At 38.0% G+C, this 27,084-nt stretch overlaps 1 protein-coding gene across 2 annotated transcripts in view; it reads left to right on the top strand.

Annotated features, from left to right (window-relative positions):
* The first annotated feature begins 3,146 nt into the window (after positions 1-3,146).
* afg1l (AFG1 like ATPase) overlaps positions 3,147-27,084 on the top strand; it is a 67,166-nt gene continuing 43,228 nt past the window's right edge. For both annotated transcript variants that reach the window (XM_012963556.3, XM_002937161.5), the window contains exons 1-5: positions 3,147-3,309; positions 8,495-8,718; positions 16,541-16,592; positions 18,977-19,078; positions 22,499-22,629. In XM_012963556.3, the coding sequence (XP_012819010.2) occupies positions 3,165-3,309; positions 8,495-8,718; positions 16,541-16,592; positions 18,977-19,078; positions 22,499-22,629 (654 nt within the window). In that variant the 5' untranslated portion in view covers positions 3,147-3,164. The remainder of the gene's footprint in view (positions 3,310-8,494; positions 8,719-16,540; positions 16,593-18,976; positions 19,079-22,498; positions 22,630-27,084) is intronic.

The following is a 27,084-nucleotide window of genomic DNA, read 5'->3' as shown; positions in this document are numbered from 1 at the left end:
TGTTATGCATTTTCTGTAGTAATTATACTGGAACATCTGGGGTATGTTTTGATAAAATGAGTATGGTTACAAAGTGTATGGGGCCAAAGGATTTCACAGCGCTGCATGCGGCAGTTTTTTTATGGTTTATACTCTCTACTTAAAGAAGAATGAATTTTGGCATTTTACTGCCAATAGATTTGCCACATTAGTGCCACCTAGACCACTATATTTATTCTGCAGAAAACTTTATCATACCTGAGTAAAGAGCCCTAGAAGCTTTCTCTGATTGTAGCTGCCATTTTAGGTTGGTCTTCATAGCTTCCTGTTTGCAGTCTAGGCGTTATAGCTCAGATCACACATTCCTAAGGGAGGGGGGAGTGCTGCGTGTTTATGAATCATTAAGGCAGGGGGGAGCAGGAGAAGGGGGAGAGGAGAGAGCTGCGCAGACTGGCCCTTGGAATGAAGGGAGGAAGTGTTTACAAAAAAGGAAACAAAAAATCTTGTGTTTCTCTTGATAGAGGACTCAGTGCAGCATTACTGGAAGTTCTTATGGCTGTATTTACATACACCTTTCTGATAAAGCTTACTAAGTTTTTACCTTTCCTTCTCCTTTAAACAGAAATTCGGGGATACGTCTAGAAAATCAAGCTAGAAATGCCCTGATTGTTATTTAAGTTACATGCAATCACAGCAGCCCTGCAGCCTGCATTTAGTAGATGTACCAGCACAGGGTAAATGTGGATACAGACACCTGTAAGGGCTAGGGCTGTCAACATTTCTGGAAAAAAATACCGGCCTTTCTTATACTCCCTATTGATAACATTAAGCATTAATTATATTGGCCAGTGAGGCATTATTTTTGCATCCAGGGGGAAAAAAAAGGAAGGGGTCACCAACAAGCCAGAACTAAACCAGTGCCCTCTGGAGTTGCTATCCTTTATAGTCCATTGCTCTACCAAAAAGGGTTGAAGGGATCACCAGTTGTAACTGTCACAGATAGGCTTCTAAGTATGACCTATTTGAATATTCCACTGTGGAAAGCACAACCATCTTGGAATTTTTATGCAAGCCAGGCAGAGGAAGAGAGACAAGCTGCAATAGCATCAGGAAAGAAGAACTTTGGTGTTGGGACTCTGCTTGTGCAAATGCAGGTGAGGCAATGCTATCAGTCTATCCATTTCCATTTCTGTACTGGAATTAATGCTAATGGAGTTCTCATTGGCCATTTCTACATTCATTATACTGGCACGTTTTGGGTTAATATGCAGATTATCTATTTTCCATATTAATTCCGGGGTTTATATGCAGAACGTCCATTTTCCATAGTAATTATACTGGCACATTTGGGGTTAAAATGCCCATTCTCTATTTTATTTAGGGATTATACTGGGTCTTTTGTGGTTGTGGTTAAAATGGGTGTGACATTTATGGGTGTGGTCACAAACTACATGCAGCCCAAAACATTTTCAGCACCGCGCATGGCAGATTTTTATGGTATATACTCTTAGGGCAGTGGCACACAGGGAGATTAGTCACCTTCGATAAATCTTAAATTTTACGGCGACTAATCTCCCCGACATGCCATCCCATCAGCAAGAATGTAAATCACTGTTGGGATGGCATACATGCTGCTTCGGTTTTCCTAAGTTTCCTTGCGAGGCAACTTGGGGCGACCAAAGCGTTGCGTATACCATGCCACTGCCGATTTACATTCTTGCTAGTGGGATGGCATGTCGGGGGGGGTTTGGTTGCCCACAATAGTAAAGATTTATCCCCAGCGACTAATCTCCCCGTATGCCACTGCCCTTAAACAACCCCCCTAGTTATAAAATTATTTAAGGTCTTTCCCAATAAATTGTTTTTTTTACAAACTTGGCACCTAGGTATTGTATATAGGTCCATGTTGTTTTTGCTTTATGACTTTACCGCCCCTGAAATTTTTTTTGCGGATGCCCGTGTTGGGGATCCTTTCCCAGTATGCCCACCTTGAGGTGGGCGATATTGGACTGATAGGCTCACAATGACAGGGATACAGGCCACTGGTGCTAGGACCGCATTAACAAGCTGATGCAGCCATTGCTCCAATTAAATTTTTAAATCTGTCCTATTGATATCTGATATTTGGCCTGATATTGGTTAAGTAGGCCAGTCGAAGTGTCCCATACACAGGCAGATAAAATGCCAACTCAAACTGAAGGAGCCAAATCAGCAGCTAAAATCAGCCTATGTATGGCACCTTTAGACACTAGTGGCCAGATGAATTAAAGTATGAATCCAAATCACAAAATCCGATGGTTTCTGATGTTTGCAAAAGACACAAAAATTCAGCTTGTTTGAATACGAAGATTTCGTACTTACGATCTGAAATTTTTGTATTAAAACAAACGTTTGCATATGGCGATCCGATAGTCACTAAATTTTTGTATCCCAACGATCGTAAACGGTGGGAAAACCTTTCTGACCTTGAACCTTCAGTGCATGATTTTGGAAGCCTCCCATAGGACTCAATGACACTCTCCAGCTCCAACCTGGCCCAAGGAAAGTCATGATACCGAAGCTTGAATAAATTTGAAACTTTCGTACTCGTTGCGACAAATACGATTTTGTCGCACAAATTGTTGCAAAGTACGAAAAAGTCGCACAAATTAACGTAAATGCTTTTTTTGTATTCGGACCTGTCGTACTGTAATGAATGTGCCCCTAAATCTGCCAGTTATGCAGAAATGGAAGCGACTCAATGCTTCAATCGGCTGGAGTACTTAACTTAATAAACTCCCAGTCTAGACCTACAGGTTAAAAATTGCTGCACGAATCTCAAAACACAAATCCCAACATAACTTTAGGCTTTGTGCTGTGTAAATTAAAAAGAGGGTATCATTTTGTTAGAGTAAAATCAAAATCCAAGAATTACTATTCTATATTGACTTTTATATATTATTTTTCAAACTGAGGTGTATATCGCCCTTTTAAACATTACAAATCAATACCATTTAGAACAAAGTATGTAAATGAAATTATAATACACCCAGTGGTTTATTAAAAAGAATATTACATCTACATAGACTGGAAACTTCGGCAGCGAAAGACACAAACTTCTGTCGTTTAGTTGATGTGGACACTAGGCTGCCACGCTGTTATCATGTTTGCTCTAAATAAAGTTATTTGAAATTGCCTCTACAAAGATGGCGGGTGCCGGTTCGCCCTTGGTTTCTATTCGTTTGCTATGGAGGGTACCTAGTTATTGTCGGACGAGGGGGCTGCTTGACGATGTGCGGTGGGGGACGTTTGGAAATCATAAAATATCCCGGGCGTGGAATGCAGGGAAAGGTTAGTCAGAGATTCAAAATGGAAAGGGACTTCTGTCAGGATTGGGAAGCTCATTAGGTAGGCAGTGGCAGCCAAAAAGAGAGGCGGTGGGAAAGAACCAAAGTGTAACTACAGGGACTGGTATAATAGCGTATACAGAGTATGTAACCTGGAAATCGTACGGATTTTTAAAAACCATCTCAACGTGAATGTTTATTTTCGCAAGAATAAAATGTGACAGGACCACAACTGGCCCCTCTGCTTCATTTGAAGCAGGCTACCTTTACGTTACCAGCCACATTACACGTTACGTACAGCAGTTCTTTATTTACCCTGACCACTTAGCTCTTCGTACGCACACCAGCCCATCAGGACAGGGATGAATTCAGGTCAACACTGACGAAAAGGGATGACTGTCAGTATCACTTTAATGAGACCAAATGAGCTGGCCAGGCAAAACTCAATAAACAACAAAAGGGCTTTGTAGAAAATCGTAATAAAATTGAAATTCAAGTATCAGCTGCTGCTGCTTAACAGCACTAACTCAGACTCTCCAAAAAAAAAAATAAGAAACGACTCTGACCTATTAATGCGTTAAAACAACATTTAAGTCTGTCAGGCTATTTAACCTTATTTATTCACTGGCTCCTGATGTAGGAAAATGCTCCAAAAAATATAATATACACTGTACTTGTGTTGATGGGTGAGATAGGTATGTATATTTTTATTTATATAGGGATACTTATATATTCAGTGCTGTACAGCAGAACAGTAAAATAGGGCAAACCGCGTGTTATTACTATACTAGATACAAAATACAGTTACATTAAAGATTAAGAGATACGTTTTAAAAAGACCAGAAGAAGGAGGTCCTTGCCTAGTTGTGTATTTTAACAACAGACCGTATGATACTTTGTACATACAGGTGTTATAGGATTGCTGTTTATGTAAATACAGCCATAAACATTCACAGAAAAGCTGCACTTTCAAAAAAAACACACAATTTCTTGTCCTCTTTTGAGTACGTGTTCTTTCTGCTCACAGAAAAATCTTTTAGGGCTTGGCACGAGCCAGCACAGTTTGCTACTCTCTTCCTCTCCCCCTCCCCTCCCATAAGAATTTGCTTCCCCTTCCAAGTGTGTGTAATCTGAGCTACCAGCAGCTAGAGCTGCAGCACAGAAGCTAAAGCTAAAATGGCAGCTGCTATCTTTAACAGAGGGAGCTTCTAGGGCTTTTTACTCGGGTATGGTAAAGCTTTCTGCCGAATAAATATAGCGTTTGTGCTTGCACTATTGTGGCTAATCTGTTGGCAATAAAATGCCAAAAAGTCTTTCCTTCTTTAAAGGAACAGTAACACTTAAAGGAGAAGGAAAGTCATTTTGGCATTTTACTGCCAAATGATTTGCCATATTATTGACACCTAGAACAATATATTTATTCTGCAGAAACCATTACCATACCTGAGTAAACCGCTTTAGAAGCTTTCTCCGTTTGCTTAAGATAGCAGCTGCCGTTTTAAGTAGCTTCCTGCCTGCAGTCTAGCTGTTAGAGCTGAGTTCACACATTCCTAAGGGAGGGGGGAGCAAGTTATTAGCATTCTCTTGGGAGAGGGAGCAGGAGAGAGGAGAGAACTGTGCAGACTCTGGCCAGAGGAATTAAGAATGTTTCTGAGAGAGGAAGTTAGACACTGGAACATCATATTTACAAAAAAAGAGACAGGAAATCCTGTGTTTCTTTTGATGGAGGACTCAGTGCAGCATTACTGCAAGTGCTTATGGCTGTATTTACATACACCTTTCTGAGCTTACGTAGTTTTTACCTTTCCTTCTCCTTTAAAACTGAAAGTGTATAAAAGTAATTACAATATAATGTACTGTTGCCCTGAACTGGTACAACTGGTGTGTTTACTTCAGAAACGCTACTATAGTTTATATAAACAAAGCTGCTGTGTAGCCATTCAAACTGGAAAAAAAGGAGAGGCACAGGTTACATAGCAGATAACAGATAAAATGCCATTGTTTTCTACAGAGCTTATCTGTTATCTTTTGTGTAAACTGTGCCTTTTCTCCTTTTTTCCAGTTTGAATGGCTGCCCCCATGGCTACACAGGAGCTTTGTTTATATAAACTATAGTAGGGTTTCTGTAGCAAACTCACAACTTTTACCTGTGCAGAGCAACAGTACATTATGTTTTAATTACTTTAAAACACTTTTTTTTTGGTGTTACTGTTCCTTTAAAGGACAAGGAAAGGCAAAGTCACTTGGGGGTGCCAAAATGTTAGGCACCCCCAAGTGACTTTAATCGCTTACCTTGTACCCCGGGCTGGTGCCCCTGTACGGAGAAAACAGCACCAGCCCGGGGTACCTGGAGCGCAGCGCTTCCTCCTTCCTCCTTCCTTTCTGAAAATGCCAGCGGTCGGCGCATGCGCAGTAGAGTTAAAAGCCGACTTTTCTGTTAAAGTTCGGCTTTTCACTCTACTGCGCATGCGCGCGCAGGGAACCCGGAAGGAGGAAGCGATCGCTGCTACCAGCCCGGGGTACAGGGTAAGCGATTAAAGTCACTTGGGGGTGCCTAACATTTTGGCACCCCCAAGTGACTTTGCCTTTCTTTCTCCTTTAAAGCGGCTTTGGAAAGCCAAAGTGATGCACACGTTGGAGGTTTACATTATCGCTGTTGGCATTTGGAGAAGTTTAGCAGGGATGCACCGAATCCAGAATCCATGCTCCTGGCTGAACCGAATCCTTAAAATTAAATTACTTTTTGTCATGTAGACACGGTAGTTGAACATTTTTCGCTGTGCACGCTTAAACCCTTCCAGAACCTAATATGCGCATGCAAATTCAGATTCGGTTTGTATTCGCTTTAACTTGAATGGGCACTATACTACTCACATCATAGGTTGTCACCAGTATGAGAATAGTAGTTCTGCCTGCACTGATGTATATCTGATACTGTTTAAATGCAGAGAAATGTATTTAGGGCAGTGGTTCTAATAAAAGATAAGAATAGAAACCAACAGAATCAGATCAAATGCTATCAGATTGATAGAGTCTGAATATAAACACTAATAATTTCTAAACCAAACAAAATAAATAATGGGCAGTTGAAAAGTTGCTTATTATACTGTCTGTCTATACTAAAATATCATTTTAAGGTCAACTTCATTTTTGAGGTAATGCTAAGCTACATTCCAATATATATTCCATACAAATAAGCAAGTTTGATAATGGGACTATGAAGAAGTATGCAAGGCATTGTTGGAACTGGAGTTCTTGGTAGAGAGCTTGCCTCTGCTACTTTATTTCTAGTGAGAACCAGCAGTGAATGCAAAGAATAACAGATGAAAGACAGACACTACTTCAACATTCAAAATCAATATATTAATATACTGTAAAGTTGCTGATAATTATATTTTCTTTCATTAGGCAATATTTTATATTTGGTTTCAGGACCCCTTCAAATATCCCTTTAAATACTGAATGTGTCTGTGGCCTTTGTGCAGTAATATTGTGGTGTTTTTGCTGCTACGTGCCTTAACAGTCTGGTCCTTGTTACATTTATGGAAAGCAAATTATGCAACAGGACCTGGTACTTTGCAAAATAAATTAGGATATTAAAGGCATCACAATAGAAAGTAAATGTATCCTATTTTTTGATGTATGTTGGCACAATTCGTGTACAGGTACTCATATTGTATATCGGGGGGGATGATTTATAGGGGACTTGTCACCCACACATAAAAGCTGAATAATAAAAGGCCTTTAAAAGTTAAACATGAGCTAAATTAACCATAGCCAAAGCGTGAAAATCCCCACTTGTGCCCATACCACAATTAAAAAATAAGATTAACTGGATACTAGTTAACGAAAAATTAACTAGTATTCTCACAGATAGGCAAGAACAGTTTCAAAAAATATGGGCTCCATGGCTACAATATTCTACCTCTCTTAGCTGAACCATGCCCTCACTTCTCATATAAGATAGAAGGAAACTTGTATGATGGGGGAAATCTACTGAAAAGTCCCAAGAGACATATGAGTAAAGAAAACCTATAGGTAGCACCCGGATCTCGGTGAGAAGAATACAGAAGCTTCCCAACAGGATCAATCTGATATAATGTTTTGTTATAACACCAGTTTTTTCCCCACCGTTCCAAGTTTTGTTTTCCACCTTTCACTCCCCAGCAAGCCGGGACCCTGAAAAAGCAAGATCCCGACTTGCCCACCCCTCACCCCCCTCCCTTACCTTTTCCCTTCTTCCCCACGCCCCCTTCCCCATTTAAAGAATGAAACATAACAAATATGTATAGTTAACAAATGAACAGTTTATTGATGTACCAAATGTAATACTACACAACGGTGACGAAATTGTTATACAATTATCATTTTCAATAAAAAAGTTAAAAAATTAAAAAAAAAAAAAATTAAACATGAAACCAAAATAGTTTTTTAATTAAATAATCCATACCTGTTAGAAATGTATTTAAAAATCTTCCTGCCCCGCCTCTATGCCTGATCGTCGCTTAGATTTTTAATTACAATTACTTTAACTTTCCAGTAAGCACTTCCTAGATCACCTAAATGGCAAATGCATAACATTTTGGGGTGATACAAAGTTTGCTTTAATAAGTGTTCACACTGTTCACAATGGTGCCTGCCTGCTAGCTGTGATGGAAATTCCGGGACTGAAGGGAAAAAAATTAAATAATTTATATAGTGTAAGTAAAGTTTATTTTGCTCAACTACCATGATAGAAAAGGATTTGGAAAGGTCCCCTTTAAGATGGATTCTTAGGGCTGCGACTAATCTCCCCACAATGCCATCCCACCAGCTAGAATGTAAATTGCCGGTGGGATGGCATACGCGGCACCGCGGTTTGCCAAAGTCGCCTTAAGTGGAAACTTCAGTGACCTCTGCAAATCGCGCCTTGTATGCCATCCCACTGGCGATTTACAATCTAGCCGGTGGGATGGCATTGTGGGGAGATTAGTCGCATGCGACAACGAAGATTTGTTGCGCGCTGACTAATCTCCCGGTATGTCACGCCCTTATAGTAAACCAAATCTTTAAAATAGATTTCTTTGCCTGGGTTCTGTATGTACGTGGTTTTGTCTTTTATTATTTCTTAGATGTGCGAATGATGTCATAACCTGTTAACCCAAAAGTAAATACATGACTAAATTCTATATATGCTGACTGTTTTTCAGCTTTCATTAGCCAAGTAGCTGAAACTTCTGCTCCCATTTGTGACATAAACACTCAAGCGAAAGCCTTACAGAAATGTACAGGACCATTACATCACTATGATTATCTTGTAAAGGAAGCTTCACTGAGGAAAGATGACCATCAACGGAGAGTAATGCAGCATTTGCAGACTCTTCATGAAAACCTAAAGGGATACAGAAAAGACTCTAAAGGTGTCTTGTCTAAGGTAAAGTTTTAAAGCCACTTGTATGTGCAGTGTTTTATGTTGTTGTTATTAGTCATTACAGTGTGCAAAAGTCATTGATTTGTGTTGTGATAATGAACATCTCAAGTAGCACTTCATCTTATTAGATTGGTCATAGTATGTTTTTCCCTTGGCTACTATATATCTTGTATATTTAGCTGTATGTTTTTAGGCTGATGCCACACGAGGCGTAGGGCTGAAATTTTCGGCAAGCGGAAAAGCGCCTGTCGAAAATTCAGCCCTACGCCTGCTACTTGTGCCTGCACCCAAATGAATGGGATACGTTCGGGTGCAGGCACATGTAGCCGATATACGCATGAAAACGCGAGACTTTGCATTCTCTCGCGTTTTCATGCGTATATCGGCTACATGTGCCTGCACCCGAGCGTATCCCATTCATTCGGGTGCAGGCACAAGTAGCAGGCGTAGGGCTGAATTTTCGGCAATCGTTTTTCCGCTTGCCGAAAAAATCAGTCCTACGCCGCGTGTGGCATGAGCCTTAATGCTCGCTTGTGGTTATTGACATTAACAAAGAATTATTTAAACACAAAGGCCTTGTAATAGAAAACCCCCCTCATTTTTAAAATGAATGCAGTTGCAGAAAATCATTTCCTCACTTCATGGGTCAAGGAAATGTCTCTTAATCAGTTTGTTTGTGCATTTGCAGGAATTTTGGCTGGCCAGTAACATTCCTCCATTCCTTCATACCCCCTTACCTGCCCCGCCATAATTTTTGCATTTTAGCAGTTGTCATTCTTGTTGTTTCAGTACCCATCCCCCAAACGTGGTCTCTTACTTTATATGCTATGTGTTTGTCTTAAAGGAGAAAGAAAGGTAAAAACTAAATAAGCTTTATCAGAAAGGTCTATGTAAATACAGCCATAAGCACTCACAGAAATGCTGCACTGACTTCTCTGTCAAAAGATTTCTTGTGTCTGTAATTCCTGTGCCAGAGACAGGCAGCTCTCTGCTTTCTCCCCTCTCCTGTTGGCCCCTCCCTCAAGAATGCTAAGAACTCACTCCCCCCCCTTGTGGATTTGAGCCAATCAGCAGGAAGCTGACTCACAGTCTAACTAACTGAGCATGTTCACTTGGTCTGGGTGTCTGTGCAGGAGTGAGGCATTATGGGAACTTTATTTACACAGCTCAGTGTTTTTTTTCTTCCTGTTTGGCTTCTGATCATCTGAACAGGTGAAATATGGGGAGATTTAAGGGCACTATTGAGACAACTGAAGGTATGCCTGCAGCTTGAGATTAACTCTTTATTAGCCTTTCCTTCTCCTTTAAAGACTTTTTACGGCGTTGGTACACAGGTTGATTCAAACTATTTTTCTGTGATTTCCACCCCAGCTTTCCTTAAATTAATGTATTTATTTAAAATTGTTACACTTCAAAACAAATTGCTTTCTATTAAATATAACTGGGGGTTTCCAGATAAGGGATCTTTTTATAAATTAGGTCACAAAAACTAATTCTGCTAAAATCATTTAGGGCCAGGGCACACAGAGCATTGGCTCAGTTGCTCTAAGCCTGCTTCTTCTGAGAGAAGTGGATCCGCTCTCTTCCCCAGCTTTATTGATCTGCAAGTACAGCTCCAGCTTGTATGCAGGCACGTGCTGTGGAGCAGAGGTTTGCCCCAAAAAGCCTGCTTTTGTGTTTTTGGGCCATCTCTTCTCCACTTTGTGTGCCTGCAGCTGTACTTTTAAGCACAGATCAATGGAGCAGATCCGCTTCTCTCAGCCTGCAGATAAAAATGCAGGCTGGGAGTAACAGAGCCGACTCTCCATGTACCTTCAGCCTTAAACATTAAATAAACCTAATAGGATTTTTTTCTCACCAATAAGAATTTAGAGCTTTCTGGATAACAGGTTTCCTTATAAGGGATCTCATATGTCTACCACCCCTTTGATATGTGTGTTCATTCTGCTCCTGCATTACTGAAAATGACTGATATATCTGAACCCATTTAATTCCGTATTAAAATGAATTACCGGTATGCTGTAAACCACACAGTTGACATTTGTGCAGCTACCTCAGCGCTGTGGAATATGTTGGCGCTTTATAAATAAATGTTAATAATAAAATAATTATAGCTGGTAATAAACAAGCAGTGAAATGCAGTGTTTTTTGTTTTATTTATTTTTTTAAACTTGGCCATCATTCAGCAGTGGCAGACTGGAGTCGTTGTAGTTTGAATACACAGCATACTCACAAAGTTTATTATTTACTTTTTGTGCAGTGCTGATTATATGCAGAGCTGCACACATAATTGTGGCATACACAGAATCCCTGCCCTGTCATCTGATAAAGGGATTCTTATTACTGGCTGTATGGCCATTCATTTAGAGAGGTATGGCCCTAGGGGGCAGTTTCAGGGCTATATTGAGTTTCTTTTGGATTGCAGTCACTCTTATTAGATTTACAGGTTCATCTGTGATGTGGCTTCTGGGCGAGTTATCACATCATTTTGAAGAGCCAACATATCACACAGCACAGTACAATAAAGGAGTTTAAACGTTGACCATATTGAATACATACAAAAATACAACTGAAAAGTAAAGAGGCCCCTGCCCAAAAGATCTTCCAATATAGCTGAAACATTGGTAGTAAGCCAAAAGGTAGGGAACATTTAATTTTGATAACTGTAAGATTATTCTATGTATGACTACCATAAGGCTTTATAGACAATGCCTATGAAAGGTCTGCATTACAGCATATAAATGCTTGTCCCTCTCAGGGTCATTTTAATGCTATTGGTGTAAAAGATTGTACAAGATTTGATTACTATTTTCTTTTACAGCAAACTTTAGGTAAAGTTAGATTTTGGGAAGTTTTATAGAATGGCTGCAATTTTCATTATATGGGCAGTTGAAGCCTTTAATTCTTAAGAAAATGTTCTCAGGCAATGAAGTGCTCTACTTTAATGCAGAAGTGTTCCTTGTGGTGAGTGATATAATGCTAGGGCTTTTTAAGGAAATAATTATACTCTGTATTACATCTAGAATCATTTGTCCCTGATTCTTTAAGATTCTTTAAGAAGATAATCATTGAGCTAGGAAGAAGATTTTATACAGATTGAGAAAATCTCTGTTAGGCTTGTGGAGGAAATAAGATAAAAGAGAATCTTTTTACCCTTTGAGTTAACTTTTAGTATGATGTAGAAAGTAATATTCTGAGATAATTTGCAATTGGTCATCCTTTTTTTATTATTTGTAGTTTTTTAAATATTTAAATTTTTGTTCAGCAGCTCTCCTGTTTGGAATTTCAGCAGCTATCTTGTTGCTAGGGTTTAAATTACCTTAGCAACCAGGAAGAGACTGAAATATGATTTGGAAAGTATCTGAATAGAAAAAAAGTTATACAAATTAACAATATAACTGTAAACAGAGAAATTGTTTTTTTGGTTGCTGGGGTCAGTGACCCCTATCTGAAAGCTGCAGAGTTAGAAGAAGAAGGCAAATAATTCAAAAACCAAAAAAAATAAATGATGTAGACCAGTTAAAAAGTTGCTAGGAATAGGACATTCTATAAAATTCTAAAAGTTAACTTATAGGTGATCCATCCCTTTAACATAAAGGAAAGTACTAAATACTAAAATTCCAGTGGAACTTTGATAGGTGTCCTCCATAGGCGGATTTTCAATAAGGCTAGGGGAGGCTAAGCCTCCCCAAACCTGCTTGGCACCTTAAAAAAACAAAAAAAACCTCACTCCGTTTCTGCACTGTCCTGCAACTCTTCTGTTCCTGCAACTTCCGGTTCTGCTGTGCTCCGACTGGATCTTTCTTCTTGTGGATTCTCCAATCAGAGCACAGCTTTCTTGACAATCAAAGCACAGATTCACACAGGGATCAGGAGATTTTGCAAAATGAAGGCAGTGCAGAAATGAAGACTTAAAAGAAGAATCTGCAGCTGTAACTTTACTTGAGAACCAATTCTCAACTTTTGCTGCAGATTTCATCCCACTCCCACAGGTACTCTACGCAGGTACTCTACGCAGGTACTATACACAGGTACTATACACAGGTACTATACAGTTTTAAAGGCTGAATCACTAGTTGAAAATTGTTTTTTGCCTGACCTGACATTTATAATATCCCTATCCCTGACAGATGGATGGTAAGTTAACTCTTTCCCCCGAAAAAGCTCATTGTGCTTTTATATATTTGTTGTTTTTTGCACTTACTATTTTGTTTTTTACTTTTGTCATTTTTTGTTCATTTCTAGTTAACTGCTTCTCATGGCGTGTTATGTGCTGGTTTTGTAAATACAGACTACGTCTCACTGTATATAATGTGCCTGGGATGTCAGTACCCACTGCCTCTCTCTCTATAAAACTAACTTAAACACATCTAAAGGGGAGGTTCACTTTTAAGTTAACTTTTAGTATGTTATAGAATGGCCTATTCCTAGCAACTTTGCTAGGAATTAATTTTTTTATAGTTCTTGAATAATTTGCCTTTCTCTTCTGCCTCTTTCCAGCTTTTAAATCGGGGTCACTGACCCCGGCAACCAAAAAGTATTGCTCTGCAAGGCTACAATTTCATTATTACTGTAATTTTCTATTACTTATTTTTCCATGCAGGCCCCTTAACTATTCATATTCCCATCTCTTGTTTAAACCACTACCTGGTTGCTAGGATAAATAAGACCCTAGCAACCAGATAGCTGCTGAAATACCAAATGGAAAGCTGCTGGACAAAAAGCTAAATATTTGAAAAACCATTAAAAAGAAAAGAGGACCAATTGCAAATTGTCTTAAAATATCAATGTCTACATTATATTAAAAGGGAATTTAAAGGTGACCTACCCCTTTAAGCTAACTGATCCCAAACACAAATGGATGGAGAACCCCTCACAGAAGTGCACGTATGAATACTTTTACATCCTAAGCATTTTAGGGTAAAAAGCCCTCCCACCCACACTTTTGCGCAGTATCCCCGGGAGTCAGTGGGAACCACAAGAGGTAGTTGGGAGGTTAATTTTTTACACCAGCAGCGAATCCACTAAGTCTCACATTAGCTGTAGGTCAGTCTCTGTATGGCCCGTCTTTAGCCTCCCCAAACAAAAAAGTCACCCTCCGCCTATGGTGTCCTCTCTATGTATAATATGATATTGTGTGCCTCTTGGGGTCCAAAAAAGTTTATATATTTATAATCACTACAGTCAGTCCTAGTTTGATTGCAAACTTTAACTTCCTTACTATACTTAGTAGATTCATTTTAGAAGTTGTTTCTTTAAAAAGCTAGTACTGAAGTAAAAAGGAGAAATAAAAACAATTTAAACTTATATACACACAAATACTTGTGCCCAAGAGATAAATAGTACTGAATATGTGTTCTGCTTAAAATGAATTGTAACCCATGGTTTCATATAATCACAAAACAAGAATAGTTGGAAAATCATAGCGTTCTGGAAACCAAACACCTAAAAAAAGCAATAGCATTAGCAACACAATGTGTACAGCTGCAGACTGAAACAGATGTTACACATTAAGAACCAGCTATGCCAGCTTAACATTTATAATTTCACATCTGACACATTCTAACATAGATATATATATATATAAACCACCAGTACCCTGATGTTGCATTCACCTTTTCACAAATGAACATAAATAATTATGTACTGGTTGATCTAAATGTTTTGCAGGTTTTTCTTTCTTCTTTTTTTTGGCACTTTTTTATAGCAGAGGTTCTAACTAAGATTTGGATGACTGCTTTGTATTTTACTGCTTCTGAATTTTAAAATAATAATGTCTGTAAAATTATTTTACTGAAAGTATTTCCATAAACCAGAACTTTTTCTATAAATAAGTAAATTGGAATTCTAAACTCAGTTTAAGGCACCTGGATACCCAAACACTATGAACACTTATTGAAAAAAAAACAATTAATGGTGCTTCACAGTGAAAGTCCTTATGAATATAAATATCTATAGTAGTATGAGCAGGCATAATGTGTCAGTATTATATCCAGATGCAGTAATCCAAAATGGACATAATTTCTTGATGATTTTTATTGTCTTACCCTTTTCAATTAATTAGTGTTCCAGGTTGAATACTGTTTCATAAACATATCTACTCAGATGTGAAGTTGCTTAGTAATTACATAGTCCCAAATGAGACATTGTTTTCATTATTATCATCTTCTGTTGTAGTGTTCTCTTCAGAGACCTATACAATCGCAAGACATATTAATATCTAACCATGGATCCTTATAATACATTCTAATGCATGTCATTCTGTTGGCTTACATTGTTTTTGACGTTTTTCATCTGAGTTTTTATAGTATTAATATGATTTGAGTCTTTAGCCAGCTTTTAACAGGATCTTTGATATACAAGTACATGAAAAATAGGATGAAGGCTAATCAAGGATTCATATAACAGAGAACATTTGTTGCCAATACAAGAACCAAAAGCTAATGACCACAACAGCCTCTTAAAAGAAAATTATATTCCGAAAATGGCATTCTTAACCTTCTCTAAATGTTTAGTTCATTGTCTGGCAGGAATGATCTGTTTTGGGTAAACAGGTTTGTATTAGTTGTAATGAAAAATTACTTGTTAGGCACAATACTTTTGAAGGAAAAATAAATTATTTTCAAAGTAAACCATTTAGTACAAACCCAAAAATGCTTCATAACAAACAAAATGAACACATTTTTTTTTTTTTTTTAGAAAGTGGGGGGGGGGGGGGGGGAGCAATGTACAGCTTTGCTAAATGGAACAAAAAACTTTTCTTTATTTTAAAAAAATAAACTTTTGGGTTAGGAAAAAATGGCTAATTTATGGTTTAATAGAATATGGCCTCAGGGTTGCTGTGAGCTTACGTTTGATGAAACACCTACATCTTTTGGTTCCACCAATCAAAATAACAGCCCTACTGTACAGCATTACATTCAAAAAATAAAACAAACAGGCCTCAAATAGCATCCTGTCCCGCTTTGACCTGGCCTCTAAAGCTGGCCATACACGGGCAGATCCGCTCGCCCTGGGGCCAAACGATCGAATTCTGCACGCGGAAATGGGGCAGTCGGTTCGGGGCCCGCATCAATGAGCCGATGCAGTCCCCGATCCGACTGGATTTTCTAACCTGGCCGATCGATATCTAGCCAATTTCAGGCCAGATATCGGTCGGCCAGGCCCCTCGGTTCTGCCCTACACGGGCCGATAAGCTGCCGAATCGGTCCAAGGGACCGATATCCGCAGCTATAATCGGCCCGTGTATGGGGACCTTAAAGGAACAGTAACATCAAAAAATTAAAGTGTTTTAAAGTAATTAAAATATAATGTGCTGTTGCTCTGCAAAAAACTGGTGTTTTTGCTACAGAAAAGCTACTATATAAATAAGCTGCTGTGTAGCCATGGGGGCAGCCATTCAAGCTGGAAAAAAGGAGAAAAGGCACAGGTTACATAGCAGATAACTAGTAGATAAGCCCCATATAATAGGGATTTATCTGTTATCTGCTAAGTAACCTGTGCTTTTTCTCCTTTGAATGGCTGCCCCCATGGCTACACAGCAGCTAACTTATATAAACTATAGTAGTTGTAGCAATGCAGGACAACAGTACATTATATTGTAATTACTTTTATACATTTTCATTTTTTGGTGTTACTGTTCCTTTAAGACCTTGACAAAAAAATAAATAAAATGTGTCATCTATTCTTTTTTGTTTCTGATAGAGCAGGGTTGTCAAAAATGCACTGCTTTATGTATGGCTCTCTTTCTTCATCTTGGTGTTAAAAGCTAGTCTTGTTAAATTTTATATGCAATTAGTTTATTAATGTTTCCTTTATATTCCAGCTTTTTGCAAAAAGAAAGACTCAAAAAGGACTCTATGTCTTTGGAGATGTTGGTAAGTTTTAAAAGAAGGTGAAAAATTATCTGTAATGGGAAGTTTCATGAAAAATGTGAAATATGTAGGTCAAACTTTAAAGGGGAACTTTTTTTGTAATTGTTAATTTTTGTGTTTAATGGTAACCAATCTCTTTAAAAAAATATTTCCCGCTTAATGGGAAGCCAGTTTTTTAATTTATTTCCCATTTTCTTAATTGGGGGCCACAGTAAATGAAACTACAATTCTATTGTTATGGTTACTCTTTATTACTTATGTTGCTGTTCAGACCCTCTTCTATTCATATTCTAGTCTTTTATTTAAACCATTGCCTGGTTCCTAGAGTAAAGTGTACCCTAGCAACCAGCGCACTGTAAAAATTCCTAAATGGAAAGCTGCTGGTCAGAAAACTGAATAATTAAAAAAACTGCAAAAAAAAGACTACCTCATGCTTAAAGTTAATTTGAAGGTGAACTACCTTTTTAAATGTTATATTCATTACAGTGAAGGACTCTGCACAAATACATAAGCTTTATGATACTTAAATATTGCCCCCTCTAATTTTGTGTTTACTTGTAGCACCTACACATAGCTGGTTAGACTGTCCAGTATACTTAAATGACCATCAAAAGGGCTATTCTGTACATGCCTGCCTTGCTATATAAAACATGGCAGGGCATACTTCTCAAATATCTCTGTTCAGACAATACTATTTTTAGTTATTGAATGCCTAGAAGTAGCTGGGCTTGGCAAGGCTGGGTTGGAAACAGGGTCTAAACCATTTGCAGGTGATGATTTCAGCTGCAAAGAAATTTTATTTAACAGATGAGTACAGTCATTAAATAAAATATACAGTCTATACTACATTAGAAAATCTAACCGTTTTCTAGAATCCCTACATTTGCTACTAAGATGGACTAATCCCAAGGGGAAAAAATTTAAGGATGAATAGAAACTTTAGTGCACCCATATGTAAGGCTGATGCCACACCAGGCGTAGGGCTGATTTTTTCGGCAAGCGTTTTTGCGCTTGCCGAAAAAATCAGCCCTACGCCTGGTGTGGCATCAGCCTAATATACAATAGTCAACAGGACAATGCAAAGAACTTTGCTTAAAACTGACAGGTGCAAGGATCAGTTAAGCTCTTTTAACAATGTATACAGAGCAAGCCAAAAGCAGCACAGGCGCACACAAGAGTACTGTTTGACAGCCAAAGAAAAACATTATTTTATAGAGGCATTTTTTCTGTCAATATTAGCTTAGTGAATGTGCCTCTTGATTAAAGGGGACCTGTCAACCTAAGCATTAATTACAATTTGTTTTCTTTTGTGTTTCTCAAGCAAAATAACCTAACTTTACTTACACTATATAAATTATATAAATCTTGTTTTCCTTCAGTCTTGGACTCCACAATCATAGCAAGCAGGCAGGTGCCATTTTATGGGCACTATTATTAAGGCAAGCTTTACACCAGCCCATAATCTTGTTGCTATGTGCCAGAAATTGAACCTAAAGTCCATGCACAGGCTACACAATTATAGGCATTGAGGAAGAATGTGTACAGTGACATCTAGTTCAGATTGTAAAGTAAAAAGGACTTGCCAGCCCTGCCTCTGTGACAGCTGAGATCTTAAAATACCTTTTAAAACAGAAATGGATAAGTTAATAAAAAAAATAATTTAAGTTTCATGTTTCATTTTAAAAGTACTTTTATTATACAGCTTTTTATGTCTGGGTGACAGGTCCCCTTTAAAAGTGCAGAATGTAGTTGAAGGCTGTATAGTGTAGGTATAAATGCTTACTACTTTTCATATTTTGCAGAAGCTCTTTTGTGCCCAAATGATTGTCCACACCAATGTGGTCTCTATTTTGCTGTCAAACTTAAGCAGCCTGTACAGGTATGCGATCCGTTATCCAGAAACCCATTATCCAGAAAGTTCTGGATTACTGAAAATCTCCCTTGTACTTTATGGTAACTTAGCTACAATCCTATTGGATTTATTCAGAGGCATATTTATTGTAGTGTGCAAGCCAAAATCACTGGTGATGTTGTCCATAGCAACCAATCAGGTCTTTGCTTTTGTTTTCTAACTTGTAGATGACTGTTCAAATCTAATTTCTGATTGGTTGTTGTGGGCAACATCACTGGTGATGTAATAATATATGTGCCCCAAAATGTTTAAATGATTTTTAGGAGACTTAAGGTATGGAGATCCAAATTACATAAAAAATCCCTAATCCAGAAAACCCCGGGTCCCTTACATTTTGGATAACAGGTTCCATACCTATACCTGTAATAAAGTAAAGAGAAAAGTCTATATTTTGTTAAAGTGATTTTTTTATATTGCTTGATAAAAGTGTCATAAAAACATAAAATCAATAGCAAACAACTCTTATATTTTGTAGGTACAGGAAAGACTATGGTAATGGACATGTTTTTTGATCATGTTGAAGTTGAACAGAAAAAGCGAGTACATTTCCATGGTTTTATGCTTGATGTACATGCAAGTAAGTGCTTATTAGTAATGTGATTTTGTTTTTTAAAATGTTTATTTTTTAAAATGTTTACCACTGCTCAGATACAGTAATTGTAAGCCACATGGCACACAATGCATATTCCTTGTTAGCACAACCAGCAGAGAATCACCTAGTAACATGGACTTTGGCTGAAAACACCCTTGTCACTGTAACCTTTTAAGTGTTTTCTAGTATTTATAGGCTGGATTATATCAATTCAGTGACATGCCGCATTGATAGGTTTGGTCACTTCACCAGCTCAAAAAAACACTCTAGCAGAGAGTATGCCTCATGTAACATGAGCCTTATGGAAGAAAGACTGAACACCATGATGGACTTTAATTGCACAAACAGAACCAATGACCTTTCAATGATAGGGAGCAGTTCAGAATTTGCTTCGAGTCTCATTGCATTGCCCTAAACTTTAGAACTTTAAGTTAACTATTAGTATTTTCATTTTATATTTTTTTTGTTTGCCTTCTTTTGGCTCTTTTAGGATTTTAATAAGAGTCACTAACCCCAGCAACCAAGAAGCTATAATTTTACTGTTACTTTTTATTACTTATTTTTCTATTCGCACCCTAGTAACCAGATAACTGCTGAAAATGCTAAATAATTTAAAAACTACAAATAATAAAAAATATAAACCATTTACAAACTGTACTAAATGTTTATTTAAAGACAAACAACCCCTTAAAGGAAAACATAATTCATGTATCATTAAATGACACGTAAACCCCCCCCACAAAAAATGTAATCAGTGAAATATTTAAATACCTGCCCTCTGGTTGTTAAAAGAGTAATTATAAGGCTGCAGCATCCTCTTAATCACTTGTGATTTGTTCTTCTTCTCCTCTAATTCACTCAGCCCCCTCACTTAGGAATTTACTTTGGCTTTTGGCTAAGTGAGCAAGCTCAGGTTACTAAACACAAACTCCAGTCTAGCAGCCAGTAAAGAAATGGCACTGCTGGTGTCTATAAAAACTTCTCTAGCTATACACTCTGCTGGAGAAACATATTTTTTCTCCTAACCTCCTGTCCGGAGCTAAGCTTAAAGGAGACATTTTATATAAAGTTCATATTCAGTTATAATATTCATCCTCCCTCAAAATGTGAAATGATGCAGAAAGAAAGATGTTTTGAAAGCATTTTACCTCCTAAAACTGCCATTTACACAAACAGCTACATACACAAGGTCTCCAGTCTGAAGCCAGAGCCAAATGAGACATGGGAGTGTCGCTTCAGTCTCCCACAGTAAGTGGTTACAGCACTGACTGACAGGCTTTACTCAGCAGCAGCAGGGAAAACCCCTCCCTCCTTCTGTGTCTCTGCTTGTGCTGCTGCCAGTGGGGAGGGGGGTGGGGGAGAGGAGCGAGTAGATGACATCGCTAAGCCCCACCCACTCTATGAATATTCACTTCACTTTATGTAGGTGAGGTTGTGTCATTGAAGTCTATGAGGGCCTGCCGCCCTGGCCCATATACTGAAGAGTCTAAACCGGAAGCTGGCATAAGGTCTGGGTAGAGCACAGTTTTCACGCAGTTATGGACATATTTGAACCCAAAGATATTCAAATAAAAGCACTTCCTTCTATTTTACATTATTTTACATGGTTTAGTGCATTGTAAAAATTTATGGTATATATCCCCTTTAACCATTATGTCTCTTTGCTGACACAGAGCCTGTAGGAGCATGCACAGTGAAGAGACACAAAGAGGATCAGAAGGGACTAAAGTAGGGTTGCCACCTGGCCCGTGAAAATTGTGCTTGATGCCAATGTTATTTATAGGGAAAAAGGCAAAAATATAGAAAGGCCTGTATATTTTTTCCAGAAATAGTGGCAACCTTAGACTAAAGATGGCACTTGTGATCTTTGTGTCACTGATCTGCATATTTTATCTCAGGTTTTCTAATAAGGACAGTTTTTATGCAATAGACTGTGCAGGAAGGGAGGTGAAGGGTCCCGATGGAGGGCAGTTGAGGGTGGCTATGTGTGATAATGTATTGGATAGGACCATCCCCTCCCCCCCGAGACTCTTAAATAAAACAAGTGAATTCTAAAGTAACAGTGTGTATTGCTAGAGAGATTTAAAAAATCTTTTCATTTTTAAGTAAATTTAGCACAGCAACAATCTTCATAGAGTGGCATAAGAATAAACTCAAGATACCAGCATGTCATGACAGTCTTTTGTATCAATCTTGCAGGTTTACTATAAAAACATTGGGATAGGTACAGATGGTTCCAAATATCAGTATCTAGAATCAGCATAATTGCAAGAGGCCAGAAATGGGTGTATCTAAGCAATTAAAGGGTATTGTATGACCTTATGTAGAGGACTGACTATCGGAACAGTGCTGCAAATAGCACTCACCCTGGGGCTTTTCACACCCTTTTCCGAATGATGGGAACATTTAGGGTATACTAATCCTTTAAAAGAAATCTATACTTAATTGCTTAATACTTAACTTATATAAAAGCATAGTACTGCACACAACTGAAATACTTTATCGAAATTTTTTTTTTTGTTTTTTCACAAGTATATTCCCATTGAGTGCGGTATTATGCTCTTCTATTTAACATATTTACCAGCACCCAGGCAAGTTGCTACATTAGTTAGGAGTGTGGGAAGTAGTTAGGGAGTGCTCCTCCATGGTTCTTTATATATATAAAAATCTTTCGAAAGTAGGCCGCTCCACACAGGACTTATGGTGAACAGAAAATTTTATTTGTAGAATATAACAATTACTATATGAGTAATTGTTATATTCTACAAATAAAATTTTTTGTATAAAAAAATAAGTCCTGTGTGGAGCGGCCTACTTTCGAAAGATTTTTGTACATATACATGAGGACTGCACCCAGGCAAGTTTAACTTTGAAAATCGTGAGTGCCTACCCTATGGATTCTATATATATATATATATATATACATATATACACAGATATATATGTTAAAAGTAGAATACCGCACTCACAGGACTTAGTTGTATGCTGTGAACAATAAATCTTCATTATCTTCTACTGACGTTTCGGCTGTATCCACAGCCTTTATCAAAGTGATAAAGGCTGTGGATACAGCCGAAACGTCAGTTGTATGCTGTGAACAATAAATCTTCATTATCTTCTACTAAGTCCTGTGAGTGCGGTATTCTACTTTTGACATGTTTCCTGAATTTTCAACACTGCACCCGGGCATTCTGTGACTTCTAAACGTGAGTGCCGGCTTTCTAGAGACTGTATAACGGATATATATGTTAATATCACCCTTTCTGGTACCAAAATGTAGAAATATTTTTATTTCTTAACTTCAGTCCTCATACTCATCTGTAATAATTTCAGTATATTCACACAAAAATACAGGTATGCCAGTCTTTTTGGCAGCAGTATAATTAGTTATTGTATCTAATGTAGGAATACATCGTCTCAAGAGAAATTTACCAAAGAGGAAGGCAGGATTTATGGCCAAAGCCTATGATCCAATTGCGCCAATAGCTGAAGAAATAAGTGATGAAGCCTGCCTTCTGTGTTTTGATGAGTTTCAGGTATGTATTCATTTATTACACAGCTTCACAGACTGAATGGCCTGTGAATGGCTGGAAATCAAAAAACCTGCATGATTCCCAGATCTATATTTGGTAAATCTGCTTTTATATCTTGTTTTCAGCACAAACAAACACATATTATTCGGATGAGGGTATCCCTTTAAAGAAAATGAGTTTTATATTTGTAACATAAAGGCAATTGAAATTTCCATTTGTTTTTTATAAGTTTATATCCTTCTGATTAGGTCTTGATAATAGAGGCAACTCTTAGCAGCTATCTGGTTGCTAGGGTCTAATTTATCCCAGCAACCAGTCAGTAGTTTGACTGGAATATGAATAGGAGAGGGCCTGAATAGGACAATATTTAATAAAAAGTAACAATTACATTTTAGCCTCACTGATCAGTAGTTTTGACTGACGTTTGAAAATTGGAAAGTGACAGAAATGGGAGGCAAATAATTAAAAACTATAACGAAAAAATAATGAATTCAAAATTCATTTAAAATTTCAATTAAAAGTTGCAAATAATAGGAGATTATATAACATACTAAAAATCTACTCACAGGTGAACTAACCCAATAAAATATATTTTGTGTTCCTTACATATATTTTACTTTATAAATATTTCAAATGAAGATTTGATAGAATTTCTAAAAAAAAATAAAAGCCAAGGGCACTGACTATTCTATATAGTCTATTTCAATGATGTGATAAAAAGATCTTTTTAGGCAACACTGTGTCAATGTACTTATTTAATTGGAGAGCGCACCCTAAAGAGTATGTAAATGAGGTAATCCCATGGAGACCACCCAATAATTGTTTCCAACTCTGTGAGAATAAGCAATTAATTTAAAATGATCTGTTACACCTGTACCTTAATGTAGGTCAACATTTTATTTGCCTTTTAACTACTGCTTGGAACCGAAGTCTGTTACACATTGTCAGCTAATATTCCTAGTCTATTACTATGATATAGTCTACTGTATACTTACCACTGAATTTATGAAATAAATTCTAGATTAACCATTATAAAGTCACAATTTTTTAATATTAGCCATCTTTTTCCAGATTCACATATATAATATTAATATATAACCTGAAAAGGGAAGGGCCTGCAGTGTACCACTAACAGCCTTAGCTAAGTATTAAAATATTTTGTGTACAACAACTCCTATAACTTGGACCTCTAGCATTTGCTCTGTCCATAACCATAATTTACCTTGGTCATATGTTGAGGCTGTGTAGTCAGTGAAAGATGTTCTAATCTTATGTTAGGGAGGAGCAAACTGTAATGTGAGAATACCTAACTAAGGATGCTGGGAGTTTATTAACTGTGAGATATCAGTTAGTTATTGTCCTGCCTTAACTAAGAGTACCAATTTGTTATTTGCAAACTGTACATATACCTGTAACATATCCTGAGAGACAGATTTTGGAATACATATCTTTTGTACTAATACTAATTGCTAGTTGTATATGCTTATATTTGTCATTCATTATATGGCTCTGTACCAATCAGCAGATGACAGTGTCTCAGGCACTTACACATGTAAATTAGCTATGAGATTTTTCTTTTTCTCCTTTTTTTCCCCCCTCTTGCTTAAGTGAGTCATAATAGAAAGCAACTCTAGGTCATAATAAATCCTTCCTCTTAAATGCTAATGAAATTTCTCCATTCTCTTCATTAGCAGACTGCCATTAGTGGTAATTTGTAGCCTTCTCTTTTGTTCTACTGTATAATGAATGTGGGGTACTAAAAAAAAAAAAAAGACTGTTAGAAGAATACATTGCCCATTGTTTTTCACTTACTACTTCTGTTCTGGAACAGAAGCGTAATTTTACTGCATAAGTAAGGAGACTAGATCAAAAGAGTGGAAATTGGCAACCACACGCATCAAGTGACTCTTGCTAGATTAATTAGATAGCTTTCACAAATCAATTTATTCTGCTACCGCAAAAGGCATCAGAATGTTATACCATCAAAACACTACATTATTGCCCCGTCTATTCAGTATCTGTTTTTATCCAAGTTTAGTATATTTTCTTTTGTCACATAATTCAAATGTTATTATAGAGCTTTCCAAACAGTGGTTGAGAAATAATGTTTGGCTTTTGTTAAGAGAAATCATTATCACTATATTAAATGGGATAGAAGATTAATGTGACTCAATTACAGGGCAATTACTTGAAGTTAGTCTCATATGCCCTCCTGCAAGCATTTGTTTCTTCAGTCAAGCCTCTTATTTTAGTAGGGTTTCAAGATAACACCAAAGTCTGTTTTTGCTGCTTGATTGTAAAAACATCAGCAATGTTGGTTTAACTGTATAATCATTACATTTAAATGTACTTCCCTAATAACTGATACTTCCCTTTAATGGAGTAATTACATTTCAGACAGACTTTTAGTTTTTAGGGCTCTGGCACACGGGGGAGATTAGTCGCCCGCGATAAAACTCCCTGTTCGCGGGCGACTAATCTCCCCGAGTTGCCTACCCCTGCCATCCCACCGGCGAACATGTAAGTCGCCGGCGGGATGGCAGACGTGGCGGGGCAATTTCAGGGAATCGCCGAAAAAGACTTGCGAGTCTTTTTCGGCGATTTGCGCGAAATCGCGCCGCCGCGTCTGCCATCCCGCCGGCGACTTACATGTTCGCCGGTGGGATGGCAGGGGTAGGCAACTCGGGGAGATTAGTCGCCCGCGAACAGGGAGTTTTATCGCGGGCGACTAATCTCCCCCGTGTGCCAAACACTCAAAAAAACTCCATTTACAGGGCTTTGTATATACCAGGGATCTTCAAACTATGGCCCCCCCAGGGTAATTTACTCAGCCCCTGCTTGTCCTCACCCCTGGCTACTACCTGTTTGCTTTATCACAATGATGTGACGTGAAAACGCAGCAGGGAGAGTGAGGACACAGTGGGTAGCGGGAGGACACAGCAGGGAGAGGGAGGACGCAGTAGCGGGGAGCAGGCGTCGGGAGTGGGCCGTAGTTTGAGGACACAGCAGGGCGGGGGGGGCTGTAGTTTGAGGACTATAGTCCGGCCCCTCAGCAGTCTGAGGGACCATGAACGAGGACCCCTCGTATATACAGTCATCTTCTATTTAAAAAAAAAAAGGGCTGCAACGCAGGTGGTAACAATGTTGCTAAATGCCAATGTCACTAATAGGAAAAAACATAAAAATATAGAAAGGCCAGTATTTTTTCCCCAGAATAGGTGGCAACCCTAGTTCAGTACGACACTTGTCATTCATTTATACTGTGAGAGTTGACAGACGAACAGGAGTGTCTTGAACACAACTGTTTTGATTCTGTATCTCTATCTTGGAAATGTACCTTTACCTCTCCAAGGTTTACATGGCCTTATGATTTCTTTCTGTCCCACTCTTATCTCTGCAGTAAAAGCACCTACACAGTTATTGCCTACAGTTAATGCATGCATAGTTGTATTGTATATGTTTTTATGTTAAGAAGACATAGAATGCAAAATGTCAAATTTAACAAGTTCATCATGAATGATAATCCACTATGTGTGTCTCTTTATGCGCGGTTTTTGAATTCCCCTATATGCTTTGATTCTTTAGGATTCACCAACTAGGGCCCTGTTTGTCTCATGTATTTTATTATTAGGAGCGTAAATATGCCATATTTTCCTTTTCCTGCAGGAGCGCTGCTTCCATGAGGCTAGTTGAGAAACTCACCACAGGCAGCAGCTTCTGGCAAGATACCAAGGGCTCAAAGAGCTGCTCCTGGTAACTTAAAGAGCTGAAATTCTGATTTTTAAATTGGAATTTCGGCTTTCTGCACAAGCGATGAGTTGAAGGGGGGTGGCATCAACTTCGCCGCCTCAGGCGGCTATGACCCCTGAGAAGGCGCTGAGTCCATGAAGTTTAACATCACCACATGTTTAGAAGTTTCCTAGACTTGTTGTTGTTCTACCCAGGAGCACGTGGGGGATACATTCTTGTGTATTTGACTTTTGTGTTGATGTGTGAGTTGAAAAAAAATTGAGGGAGAGAATTATGTGTAATGGGTTTAATTTGACTGCTTTTACATTGTATATTACAGCCATTCCCCCAATAATAATGAATAGACTTCAATTGGGTGCACCTTTTAAATGCGATCATAGTTAGATCACAGTTACATGGTTGCCCAAATTTGATATTTTGTAGTTGTTCAGAGCTAAAACAGAAAAAGAGGAAATATAATGAAAATGAAACAAAGATATAAATGGACTCCTTAAATTGGCAAGGGACGATAGTCCTAAAACACCATTAGGTAATGAACAAAACATAGAGCTCAGAGCTGTTTGAAGTGGGCCTTTGTTTTGTTAGCTATTGTCTTAAATATTTCTGCAGAGGTTACAGGTTAAGGTTCATGAGAAAAGTGACTGTATAATTATTTGAGACAGTGGGAATAAGGCTATCTAGCACCATGAAACTGCTTGTTTTTGTGAT

This window comes from Xenopus tropicalis, chromosome 5, assembly GCF_000004195.4.
Source record: "Xenopus tropicalis strain Nigerian chromosome 5, UCB_Xtro_10.0, whole genome shotgun sequence".
Lineage (NCBI taxonomy): Eukaryota > Metazoa > Chordata > Amphibia > Anura > Pipidae > Xenopus > Xenopus tropicalis.
Note: the sequence above shows the minus strand (reverse complement) of the source record. Positions and strands in the feature narration are given on the sequence as shown.